The following is a 14,265-nucleotide window of genomic DNA, read 5'->3' as shown; positions in this document are numbered from 1 at the left end:
TCTTAAAAACAATATTTGTATATTCAGTGTCCCATGCACATTCAGCATCAATTTTATTAACAAGTGTTTTCCATTTTTCTTCTAACACATTCATTTCATAGTCAATATCAGCAAATTCATCTCCTTTGGATACCAGGTGAGTAATTTCATCACACAATCTAGACACTGTGGTGTACAGCACAGGAATTTCAGGCGAGGACATGGTAACAGTCACAGTAAGTATCAACAGTAATGTCACTAAAAATCCAAATTTCAGCTTTACACTCATTCACAGGTAAGAATGTACATTTTCTTAACTTAATGTCAAACGTTTGGGCATTGGTATATATAGAAATAAAAGTTTCAAAATTCACAGTTTTATTATTTCGATAGCACAGCAGTTTCACATTCACAAAATAAAAGTCAGCATTAAACTAATATCTACAGTTACATTCGATATTAAACAATGTATTCTGCTGTTAACTAATGTTTGCTGCCGGTTAAGAAAATGTTTGCTCCTTCCTGCTTGTAATAATTAGCTCTCAAACGAACTTTTAGCTATTTTCAGCATCCATGTGCTTTTAGAGGAAAATAGACAAAACTAAACAGGAAGTAGCCTTTCTTAACCAATTATAAAAGTTACATCGGAATCAGACCACAACTCCTTTTTAGACCAAAGGAGAAGTAGGCCTACAATAGGCTTAGCCTAATAATATTAATGATGACTACACTGAAATGGTAGCCACAAAGACGGATCTCATTGATCATGTCATAAGCAATCTCAAGTAGTTGTTAAAACGCCTATCAAAATAAATCATTTAATAGTACATGTACATGCATGCATGCATCAATAATAATTTGAAACTCTGAATCACAGTAGGCCTAATTCGTCTAAAATGCCACTGTCAATTACGTCGTCGAACAGTTCTTCGTCAACAGTTTCTCTTGAGTCCAGATGGATTTCCTCATCGAGTTCCACTAAAAGGTCCGATAACTCATCTGGATATGGTGTCTTCAACCATTTAATCATTAAATCCTTCGTCCAACCATTAGTTGTCGCGGGGGGGTAGAGACGTAATAGGCTGATCAGACAGCCGCCACATTCTAGCAATATAGTTAGCACGCTGTATATGCAGTACTGGTCCAAGACATACAGCACATTCAGACTCTTCTACATTCCCATCCATTTTGAATTTGAATGCTGAACAATTCAATAATCTTTATGGTAGGTTATGATATAATCGAATCTCTTATGTCATGTTTTTATCGACCCGAAAACTAAACAACGTAATAAATATAATCCGAAGACCAGTTAACAATCCACCATAGTTTCCCTTGACAACTAAAAACAGTTTGTAGTTTAAAGTTTAAAGATCTCCAATCCTATGGTAATAGTCATATAAAGTGTCTCCAGCATTGCCGGGATTGGACATAAGAGTGAAGGATGTTTCTAGGCTGAGTTAAAAAGAGTGTATCATAGTTGACTACCGAATAATATTGTGACCATTATGATGGATTTGATTTATTTTCCTCCATTCTTACTTTCGTGGGTGAAAAGTTATCGGTAGCTTTAGAATAGTTTCCATAGTGTCGTTTCTGTATAAATGGGGTTCTTTGAAGACTAGTTCACTTGGTAAAACAATAACTTTGTGAGCTCCATTGATAATTTTCTTACAAGGTACAGCTGACTTGAGTCCAGTTGAATTCTATAGAAATTAATTTGTTGAAAAACATAACATCATAGAATTTCTTTTTCTCAAAAAACACATTGATTTTGTACAATCTGAGTGAGAGAGGGCTTGCAAAATTGCTACGTAGATAGGCCAAATTCATAAATTCATTTTTAGTTTATTGTTTTAAATTAAAATCTAATGCTAAAAAGGAATAAGGTACAGGTATTTAATAATCATCTGTAGAGACTTTTAAGGTTTTTTTTTTTTATCTCAATTACCCCTAACAGTGACGAAAATACTCTCTCAGCTGCTTTATTTTAAGTTCTTGGTTGGTGGGCAAGTGATAACATTTGAAGATTGTGTCTTGATATCTAGAGAAAAGAGTTTTGTAACAAAATGAAAAATAAAAATTCTGTATTCTTAATATATGCTTTACTAGCCAACAGATCTTAATATAAGCTCATATCCCTTTCCAATTGTATATCTGTTATCCAGTATAAAACGATTATCAGCTTTAAATCGTACTCGAAATGTCAATTTTCAGTTTCCAGGAGGTAAATAATTCTCAATTATGGTGATATTATTATACGTTTCTTATTAAAATATTTCATTATTTTTTTACATCTAATAATTTCAATTTTAACACCGAATGACCAATTCTTTATCTTTTGTTTGATAAAAATCTTCACCAAGACTTATTTATCAAGTTATCATCTTCCTGACATCAGAATACTTCGGATTGCCATGCTTATAATAAATTTGCCTCATGACATGACAATCACCAATATTTTCACAATCATTAGTCACATCTTTCGCCGCAACTTTTTCGATCAACCAACCATAATCACCATGTGGTCTCGTCCCCCCATCTCTTTGTTTAAAGATTCTATATTTGGACACTGATTTTTCCAAGTACTTGTTTTGTCATATATTTTTGTTTATAAACTTAGTCAATTAAACTGAATCTTTTCTGGCTTCGATGTCTAAAGGAGAACCTAGTATCCTGTATCCGAACCTTGGAACTTCTGCATAGATTGGGAAACTGGATGTTAGTTGCATAATTATTGGGGAATTTTGGGACCTTAGAGCATAAATTCGCCCTTCAGACGTTATGGGAATCCAGGAATTGGTAGATACAATCCTAGAACTGGTTATTAGGCCAGAATACTCATATATTACCACTTTGGTTACAACTTGAAACGACTGGCCAATAAGGCATTCCCTGATTTCCCCCCACAAAGCCTAGAAGTCCACATTGTGGATCAGTATATCCATGGGCTTGGGAATCATGACCTTACAAACATGTTCAATTTAGTCATCCTCAAAACTGTGGAACAAGCTATTTCTCTTGACAGAGTTCAAAGGCCCCATGACCGGCACTTACAACTCTCCTGATTTGAAACATATACATAATAATGAGGGTTATTTTAGACGTGACAGACCGGACTATGTTCCTGTTAGATTTCGGGGAAGGGAGTGTTTGATTCTCCCAAATGTACAGGCCTAGGGTGGAGCAGACACTTTATTTAGAAATTAGGATTAAGGGTCTTGATATTGGGTTTTCTTCTGTTCTTATTCTTCTGGGCGAGAAGTATAGTATCTGTTATGTACTGATTGTTTTTAGTTTGCTATGAACAATATTATCATTTAAGTTCTTATCCAATTATCATTTTCTGCTTATAGACATGGGGATTTCTCTTGAAGGCTCTTATAGTGGGCATGAACTATCTTGCTTGCTCGATTGGTGGTTGTATTGGACAAGACAACAAAGGGTGCTATGCCTACATTATGATGAATATTTAGTTCTATAGGTCTTGCTGTATTCAATGTGTTAATCCAATGGGCTTCCCTAGATTTACAGAATTTAGTACTTTCATCTTCGGGCAAGTCAATTTCTATGCGCTCAATTGGGATTAGGGTGAGATCATTGAATGGTCGTCGAGGTTGAAATGATCTGATCTGAAATTAGAAAAAAATGACTCGTCCAGGGGCAACACCTCACGTTCGCACTCTGCCATGAAAAGGTTTGCGTACGAAGGGGCGAATCGTTTGCCCATTGCTGTCCCTGAAGTTTGTAAATATGTTTTACCATTAAATGTTAAATCGTTTCGACTAAGACAAATGTCTAAAAGCTGTAGAATTGCATCGTCGAGTCTGTTTGGATCTGGGTTTCTATTAAAAGCTTTACGAACTGCCGTTAAACCAGTACTATTATCGATATTGGTATACATAGAAGAAACGTCGATAGAAATTAAAATAGCATCAGAGGGAACTGAAAAGATTTTTTATTTTATTGACAAAATCGGTTGTGTCTTTAAGGTAGGCGCGATGTTGACATGCTAGAGGTAGTAAGAAATGGTCAATGTATTCTGACACTGCATACGACTCACTACCACAGTCAGATATAATCGGGCGGCCTTTAGTGATTTTATTCGAGATAAACCACTGCTTGGTTGGATTTTTATGGCAAAGTGTACAAATGTCTCTCGTGACAATCAGGTTTGGCAGACAGATAGTTATATTGTTTCTGTTTGAGATAACTAGTTTTGACTAAATCGGCAAGAATATTGTTAATCATGTTAGCAGTTTCTTTCAAACCTGGTTCCGGTAAAATGGCATAATGTTTATGATTATTCAGTTGATTCTCTGCTTCTGAAACGTAATCCTCCCTATTCAGAATGACACAACATAAACCTTTGTCACTCTTTTTAATAACAATGCTATCGTCTTTCTTAAGTAAGTTTAACGCTTCACGTTCCACTCGTGTGAGATTAGGCTTTTCGTGTGTTATGGAAAGGTTCACTGTTTGACTATTCATACTCGCAAATGCTTTCAATATTTCAGGATGGATGGCGGCCTAAGGGGGTGTCCACGTGGATTTAGGAATAAACATCGTTCTAGCACCACTTGGAGTGGTTACGAAAAAAATATGTGCAGCTAAGATTTCGTTGAAATCGTTCAATGGATGGTCGGAGATAATTCAAGTTGGCTATCTCTGGTGTTGGTCCACGGTCTAAGATTGAATGCTGAAGGGATGTGAGAATTTTGCGGCTCAAGTTAACTACAGTTTGGTCTAGCGGTGGCCTCTCAGTATTTTTATCGCCAGTAATTAGTTTAAAGACTCCATCATCATATTGTTGAGGGTTCTGTTGTGCTTTCTTCGAAATTTTATTTGAGATGGGTATACATGTGAAGAGGATCTTGGAGTTTGGGAAGGTTTTGTTGTCTGTAGCGATTAATTTCTGGGCTTGATTAAAGGATGTCTTTGGAAGCTGATCACGGTTGTTGAGGCCTACATGAAGAATAACGGTAGTAGGTTTGGGATCATGCCCGTATGATTCCACGATTAGAAGGGGTAAGAATGTATTTCAGTGTCTGAACTGGTTTTGGTAATTCGATTCAGGTTAGATGATCCAATAATTAAGGTAGATTTCTTTAGAGCAGGTAGCTTCCATAATGATTTGTCCTTGGTTTGGTGATAACAGGGTTTGGTAGCGGATATAATGGTTTTCGACCGGGTGATTGTTACTGGTTTGGTATTGTAGCATTGGGAACGGACTGGGATCTGGTTCGAGGGGGAAAGGTCTGGATACACGTCTCGACCTGGATGGAGACTGGGGGGTGGTTTGCTAGTCCAAAAACGCACAGTGAAGATTCAGATGGCGTGGAAGGGGAAGACGAGTCTGAAAGTGAAAAGGGATTTAAACCAATAAGAAAATTAGAAAACATGAGAATGTTATTGGATCACTACAACTTCAAACACTATATACGCCAGAAGAAATTTTTACAAAATTAAACTTCATATTCTTTAATTTTCTTTGGAACGGCCCAGACAAAATAAAAAGAGAACAAATCTATCAAAACAAATTCAAAGGTGGCTTAAATGTGCTTAATATACGAGAACACCATGCTTGTAAATCTCTGTTATGGATTTAAAAAATGTTTCTTATAACTAGAAATCAAAATTTGATGTCGACCATACTAACATGTTTAGAACCTCATAATCCTTTTGTTTTGGCATCGAGTAATTTCCGAAAAGACAAAATATTAATTAAATCCCCATTTTATAAACAAATGTATCTAAATTGGTACGAGATATATAACAAAAATATAGATAATCATATTGGAATAGAAAATCAAATTGCCTATTTAAATAAACATATAAATATCAATTCTTCATCTAGCATTATATCAACTTTAATTAAACATAACTTTCTTTACACATCAGATTTCTTAACAAATTCACAAAATAATCTTACTGAATCTGAAAAGCTTATAGTACAAAAAAGCAATTCAGAAATCAGGTTTCGTATCAAAAACCTCTAACGAAAATAGACCTCTTGAATCTGTCCCTACAAATTACGCAACACAACTAAAGGAGGATATAGCATATAATTTGACGACCTTCTATCACTTTAGCTCTAATACAATTAAACCAAGAGACATCTACAAAAAATGCATCAATGCTAAGTTTATAAAACCGAAATCAATTATTAAATGGGAAGATGATTTAAAAATCACATTAAATGAAACCGATATCAATTCAATTTTTCGGAATTTATACAATTATTGTTCGGATAAAAAAACTCGAAATTTTCAGCACAAATATATCAATAGAATCATTTATACTAATTATAAACTTTTCAAATTCAAAATAGCTGAAACAATGCTTTGTAATTTTTGTAATTCTACCATAGAAACAATAGACCATCTATATATTCAATGCGTACATACACAAATCATCTGGAGTAAGCTACATGAAATCATAGACGAAAATGATATATCAATAAAAATAACTAATGAAATTATACATTTAGGATTGTACACAAATAATTTTGATTGTGTCCTAGACAAGAATGAAATTAACTTTATCAATCATTGCTTAACTCTCACAAATACTTTATCTACCAAAATAAAATTAGAGGCGAAATACCAAATGAAACTAAATATATTCAATTTCTGATAGCAAAAGCCAACATTGAAATTACCAAAAAAGAAAATGAAATATCAAAATGGAAATATCTATACGCTTTTATCAATACATAAGACTTTAAAGTGATTATCACCAAGACACACAATCACCAACGAACCCACTTTTGTAATGTTGTATATTGTGTATTGTTTGTATGAATATGTATATTGTATAGCTGTAGAATGTTATTGGATACCGGTGCATCTTTTTCTTTGTTTTCTTATAAAGAATATTTAAAATTGGGCCCAGAAAATGAACCATTGGTTCCCACGGGTCTGGTACAATTAAATATCGAGCTCGGTGGCCGGAAGTACGTCCAAGACTTCCTGGTCACGGAGAATCGATTTCAATGGAATAATTGGAATGGATGTTATTTTAAATCATAATTGTAAATTGGATTTTAAAAATGTGACAATCTTGACGAGTGTTAGTCATAGGATATCTTTTGTCAAAAAAGTCACATTTCCATCATGTGCAAAAGGTAAGCTTTTTGAGTCTGTGGTAATCCCAGGAAATTCGGAAAAAATAATTAATGGTTTTTTGGTTGAAACCTTGGGTAATCGACCCTTATTGATAGAAACTGATGTCTCTTTTTGAAAAGAAAATATTGTTAGCTAAATCTCTTTTGCAAGGCTAAAACGGCAACATAACCTTGTGTATTTCAAATACAAACAATAGAGATATTGAATTGGAAAGGGTAACTCATATAGGTCAAGCTGAACCGGTAACAGAAATAAAATTTATTAGACAGAGAAACAGCCAGAAACAGTACCTGCACATTTGCAAGATTTGTTTGAGAAATCCTCAGAAAGCTTAACAAATTTTGAAATTAAAAAATTGAAACATCTCATCATTGACTTTCAAGACATTTTTATGGCATCTGACGGTAAATTAGGTAAAACATCGGTAACAAATCATACAATCGAAACGGGAAATGTTTGTCCAATAAAGTTACCCCCTCGAAAGGTACCCCCATATCTCAGAAAAGTAATTGAGATGTTGTCAGTCAAAGTAGCGGGCCTTGGTCAAGTCCTATATGTTTAGTAAAGAAAAAAGATGGTACGCACAGATTTTGTGTAGATTTTCGCAAGATCAATGATGTCACCAGGAAAGACTCTTACTCGTTACCTCAAATTAGACAAACCATGGAAAGACTAAATATTTTAGTACCCTAGATTTAGCCAGTGGTTATTGACATTTAGAATTGGATGCTAAATCAAAAACTGGCCCTTTCAACATATTGTGGGTTGTACGAATTTAATGTGATGCCTTTTGGCTTGACCAATGCCCCCGCTACTTTCCAAAGATTAATGGAATTGATATTAAAGAGTCTTCATTGGAAACAATGTCTTGTTTATATTGGTGACATTATAATCTTTTGATGCGGTGCTAGGAAACTTGAAACTTTTTTTCCTCCGCTGTGGGAAGCTAAGTTGAAGCCAAGTAAATTTTTTCTGTTTCAAACTCATGTCACTTTTTTGGGACACTTGGTTTCATCAACAGGAATCGAATGTGATCCCGGGAAGGTGGAAGCAATTAAAAATTGGCCTGTGTCTACAAATGTAAAAGAAATTCGGAGTTTTCTTGGCATTTCGGGCTATTACAGGAAATTTATTCCAAATTTTGTATCAATAGCACATCCATTGACCTATCTGACTCGTAAAAAAGTAAAATTTAAATGCGATGAAAATTGTAGTCAAGCTTTTGAACTTCTTAAAGAGAAATCAATCACATCTCCAATACTGACTTTTCCTAATGAAGTTTTATATTGGACACTGATGCCAGTGGTTCGGCTTTATGACCTGTCCTGTCTCAGATCCAAAATTGACAAGAAAGGGTCCTTTCTTAAGCAAGTCACACTTTGAACCGCTCCCAGAGTAATTACTGTGTGACCAAACGTGAGCTTTTGGCAATTGCTGTGTTCATTAAACATTTTCATTATTACTTATATGGTCGGCACTGGTGGTAATCCGCACCGACCATTCCTCTTTGAAATGGCTGCAAAATTTTAAAGAGCCCGAAGGCATGCTGGCCAGATGGCTTACACTTTTGCAAACCTATGATTTAAAAGTTAAAAGTGTGGCCAGCAAGGCAAAAGTAGTATTGGAACATTAAAACATTAAAAATTCCGGAAATGTACAGGCTTTTGAGTCATATATGAAATCATATTTTCATTTACCATCTTCATCCAATAAAAGAAAATGCAATGAACAAATAAATCTAACTAGCCCCCAAAAAAGTAAATCAGAAATTTCTCATTCTCGGATAATCACAAATCAAAGAATTGAAATCATTGCATTACAAGTGTCGCATTCAGATCTTTATATCTTCATTTGTATTAACCTTTAAGTTAGTATTAGGTACTAATATTGGATTTACCTCCCTTTAGTATGTAACATCTATGATGTCACTTCCTAGAGAATAAAAATCATGGCTGAATCTTGAATATTGCTTTCACTGTGGAAAGGAACTAAGGACAGATTATCCTGGACCCAAAACCCCTACAGTCCAACATAATATGGTGGAGATGGCCGTTTTCTTTCCTGTGTAAACAATTAGAAGACCAATTTTGATTGATGACCTAGAATTCAGGTGATATTCAACGATTTAATGACCTACTCTTCACACGGTCTGTGATAGAAAATCAGCCAGAGAATCATTCCTAACAATTTTTCAACTCATTAATTTTGCTGTTGATTTGAAGTTTAATATAATAAAAAAACTTTGGAGGCTACTGATTAAGCCAACTAAGAATTTGTTTCATCGTATTGTGTAGCCCACGTGCAGAATTAGTAGAACTAAATAAAAGAGTCTAGATTAACCCTGGCTTCACCACGTGTTTCCTGTACATACGTATGCAAGCTGCAGAATTTCATCTGTTCCAAGAACTTACATTAGATCTTGGCTACGGCTGACTATTATTCATTACACATTTTACAGAAGATTATTTTACTTCCCTCAAATGTTTGCTACAATTTCAACTTATATTTCCACTTGTCATCGATGTCAGCAATTTAAGCAAAAGACTGACACTGAACGTCTTTATCATCCTAGAATTCCAGTTGATTATCGTACTTTTAACCGCATGTGTTTGAATTTTAAGACAATGCCTCAATCACCAACTGGTTTTCGTCACCTTTTAATTGCTTGTGATGAAGTTACTAGATTTTTGATATGTGTTCCTTTGAAAAGTTTGGACGCTGTAACCACACGAGATAAAATTAAAAATCATCAAATATCATACAAAAATCAAACGCCTCAAACAGAATATACAGGATCTTAGAAAGAAAGTAACATAATTAAAAAGAAAATCTAAAACAACAAAAAAAGGTACCAAGTGCAATACAATTCATAAAATTATATAGAATCTGGAACAAGAAATAGACATTTTGAACACTACTGCTATTGAAAATACAGATACAGATAATAACATACATGAGAAATTTTTTAATACACAAGATAACACCAAAGGGAGAACATACAAAAACAAAATAAGAACAATATACTATGAGTTTCGTAATAGGGGGGTGGGTGTAAAACATATTCAACCATTAATTAAATGCATATTAGATACACTGAACATACATAATTCCAAACTACCATCCGCATCAACAGCAGCTTAACTATCAACAGAAATGGGACTCATTTCAAAAGAACAACTAAAACATCTTTCATCTGAACCAAACCTTACATAATTCAGAGATGCTACAACAAAAAAAGGACGCCATTAGTATTCATTACAGTTATCAACACACAATAAATTATACACAGCTGGCGTCAAAGAAATCAAAAATGAATCTGTAGAAACTTATTTTACAACTACAAAAGACATTTTACAAAACATAGAATTCGCATCATTTCAAAACATCTCCTCATTCATGACAGATCGCAGTGCCACAGAGAGCAAAACAAACAAATTAATAAACAATGAAACATCATCATTCATCTATCCATTTAAATGTGTAGTACATTCATTAGGCCTACTTCAATTTTGAGACACATGTTTGAAAGAAATCACATGCATAGAACAAGAATTCATCGCAACATCATCAACATCCACATTAGCAACCTCTGCATTATCAACATCCTTATAAGCAACCTCTTCGTCATCAACATCTGACAGGACCATTTTATCATTCATTTCAAAACTTTTTTTTAAAAGATGGATCTGGATATCCCAGGTTGGCATTTTTTTGAAGGAAAATGGAATCTCCAGAATTCCTATTATTCGAAGTAAAGGAAATCGTTTTAACGTGGAATTTTACAATGCTGCTGGTCTCTTTTTTTCATATCTCCATTATTATTGCAATATTTTTCAACCACAAAATCATCTTTAAATTTCACCCAACGTTTTTTATACACCAGACTTCAACAAGACATCTTTCAATCCATTCTCAGATCATTAGGAATCATCTCCATATCCATCACAGAATTATACTGGGCATCATCTACATCAACACCATCTGCATTAGAAATGGGAAACATTAACATCCAATTAATCAACTTTTTAACAAAAATAACAAAATAACAAAAATTTATAAAGTGACCTTTGATAGTCATTCACTATGAATGATTATGTAACAAAGAGGAGGATGTACGATCCCTATTCTCGCAAAAAACCAGACATATCAGACTTGATCATGTCACTGAAGATATCGGCTCCTACGCTGTTATGCCTGTAGAGGCCAACCAACAATCAATAAAAGTGCTGATGACAACCATGTACCACGGAGCGCACTACAGAGAAAAATATTAAAAAAACAAATGAAAATTCCAGGAGGCCAACTTTTCGTGGACACTGAAATTAAAAAAGGCACTCTGTGATACATCCAGGGATGTGAGATTTCCGCGGATACATGATTTTTAAAAGTCCGGATTGTCCGTGTTTTATCCAAAGACATGCTTATCTGCTATGTTTATTGTTTTAACGTCAACAGGACACAGTTTGTACGCATGCTCCACTCAATTGTTTCATTCGATACCTCTCGTGATTATCTTAATTACAGGGTAAATGTTGTGAAATCCAATCGACAAATTTTCGCAAATTCTCCGACCTTTACCGCGAACGTGTTTTAAAATATCAAATATTGCGAGGACCGTTTTTAACTTGTCGAGACGACTTTCGACCAAACATGTCAGTTTGCAAAAAAGGTGTAAACACCATTTCACGGAAGGTATCGAACGAAGCATTACATGATTAAATGGCGGCAAGTTCAGCACTTCGTGATTCCTCGAAAGTTGATTTTTATATTTGGAGTGAAAAATCCGTGGCGCACTGTTTATTTGAATTAAAATTTAAGTTGGAAAATTATGCATGCTTACGAATCGAGTCTGATATTGATAACAAAACAACTGTCTAGTAGGCATGTAGAAAAAACTTAAAGAGAGAGAGACAGTCTAAGGTCTCTGTTTGTCTTAGGTCTCTGTTTGTTTCTCGTGCATATAACAAACTTTCTTCAACAAAATTTGCATTAATCTTTTAACCTTACCAAGTAAATTTAATTGTCATTATTTATGTTTTTCTTTCATGTAAATTATACTCCGAGATAACCCATCCATTTAAATTACTACTCGGGTATAATCAAAATTCAAAGTTAGTTCTAATCAATTTACAATTCACTAATCCCGCTTATTTTATCAAATATTTCTCATGTTTATTTATTTTATATTTTTGTATTCTTGATTTCTGATTATTTATGTTTTTCTGTTATGTAAATTGTACTCTGAGATAATCTAATCCTCCTGAATTATTACTCAGATATAATCAAAATCTAATCCAATATTTCTATAATCCTCAATTGATCAAAGATATGACTCAACTAATTAAGAAATCAAAAATAATCCTAATCCTCAACTGATCAAAGATATGACATGATTCACTCAATAATTTTTAGAAAATCAAAAACCTGTATTAACTGACTACTATATAAATCGCAAATTCAATCTCATTTCATAACCATTCCTCGACACTTGAAAAAGGATAATATTTCGAAAACCGGTTCGTGTCAATTGAGTAAGTTTTTGTTTTACTTGTTATAATTTTTCACATCATTGTTAGCGTTATTTATCACCTAAATATATATTTTTTTGCATTTTTCATCTTGCTTTATATATCCCCAAACCCAGTTTGACTTATTTGCATAATTTGATCCCAACATTTTCACGCTAGCATATATAGTTTCCTCCTGTTACATCCGCTGTACATTCCCTTCTAACCCCAAGTTATTTTCATTATGCTCCCCAACTACAACAACCACTGGCAAGAAGCCAGAAATAGAAACACTAATCGTCAACCAAACCAATATCACGTACCCTACAACGGCCCTGTCTTCCATCGACCTCTACCACCTACCAATCGCCGACCACCAACCAACCCATCCAGCTATATCCCACCCCATCGCCGACCTACCTACAACACAGCCTACCAATCAAGAGGTAACCGTCGACCTGACCAACAACAGAAACGACTACCAGCCCACCGACGCCAACCAGTCCCCACTCATAAGGAGGAAGAACCCTTTGTGAAGGTGTTCTTCCAAGTTTTGCAGTGCCTCCATCATTTGGCAATCCTTACCCTTCAACAACAAGGCCAACCAGCGTTTACCTTCAAACGCAAAGTCTCTGAGTTGGATAGTTTTATCCGTCCAGCAATGAAAACATCAGCTGTCGACGCGAATATTAGATCCCTCAATCGCTCTGTAAGGTTACGCAGGTCCTGATCGACCATTACCAAACCACACTTCAAGAGAAGCTGACCACCATTCGTACCAAGTCTTTATCATCACCTGCCGTCGACCGCATCGTTTCTCATGCCCTGTCCTGGGCCCGTCGCTCCTATGGGAAACGTCTCACTCAAGCTGTAATCTCCAAATTCTACCAAACAATCAACGAAACAAAAACCATAACTCTACCAACTGAAATGGACACTACACCTGCACCATCTAGAGCCACCACGCTGCCGAACCAAACCCCTAAACGAGCCCGAAGTTCACCTACTCCTAGTCCAGCAGACATAGGTAAACGCTCTCGTAGAGAGGGCACACCCCTTCTCTTTTCACTTTCAGACTCGTCTTCCCCTTCCACACCAGCTGAATCTTCACCACGTGATCCAGGATCCGCCAACCTTTCTTCCTTCTGTGCGTTTTTGGACCAGCAAACCAACCCTCAGTCTCCATCCAAGTCGAGACGTGTATCCAGACCTTCCCCTCCTCGAACCAGATTCCAGTCCGTTCCCAATGCTACAATTCTAACAACTACCAAACCAGTACCAATCACACCGTCGACGACCATTATATCCGCTACCAAACCGTATTATCACCAAACCAAGGACAAATCATTATGGAAACTACCTGCTCTAAAGAAATCTACCCTAATAATTGGATCATCTAACCTGAATCGAATTACCAAAACCAGTTCAGACACCGAAATACATTCTTACCCCGGTGCCCAAATCCATCACATACAGTCAATCCTGGAATCATACGACCATGATCCCAAACCTACTACCATTATTCTTCATGTAGGCCTCAACAACCGTGATCAGATACCAAAGACCTCCTTTAACCAAGCCAAGAAATTAATCGCCACAGCCAACAAAACCTTCCCAAACTCCAAGATCCTCTTCACATGTATACCCATTCA

At 35.4% G+C, this 14,265-nt stretch overlaps 2 protein-coding genes across 2 annotated transcripts in view; both read left to right on the top strand.

Moving 5' to 3' along the window:
- Positions 1-875: 875 nt before the first annotated feature.
- LOTGIDRAFT_171077 (hypothetical protein) lies at positions 876-5,448 on the top strand (the record flags this gene model as incomplete). The annotated part of the gene is made up of 3 exons (XM_009046943.1): positions 876-1,045; positions 2,148-2,206; positions 5,138-5,448. 3 exons carry the CDS (start codon positions 876-878, stop codon positions 5,446-5,448), a joined length of 540 nt encoding a protein of 179 aa, XP_009045191.1.
- Positions 5,449-13,543: 8,095 nt separating this feature from the next.
- LOTGIDRAFT_171076 (hypothetical protein) overlaps positions 13,544-14,265 on the top strand; it is a gene marked incomplete at both ends in the record, with an annotated part of 3,168 nt that continues 2,446 nt past the window's right edge. Inside the window, one exon of the mRNA XM_009046942.1 lies at positions 13,544-14,143. Coding sequence (XP_009045190.1) covers positions 13,544-14,143 — 600 coding nt within the window. The remainder of the gene's footprint in view (positions 14,144-14,265) is intronic.

Source organism: Lottia gigantea (genome assembly GCF_000327385.1).
Source record: "Lottia gigantea unplaced genomic scaffold LOTGIsca_109, whole genome shotgun sequence".
NCBI lineage: Eukaryota > Metazoa > Mollusca > Gastropoda > Lottiidae > Lottia > Lottia gigantea.
The sequence above is the reverse complement of the archived record's forward strand: the minus strand, read 5'-3'. Positions and strand labels throughout refer to the sequence as shown.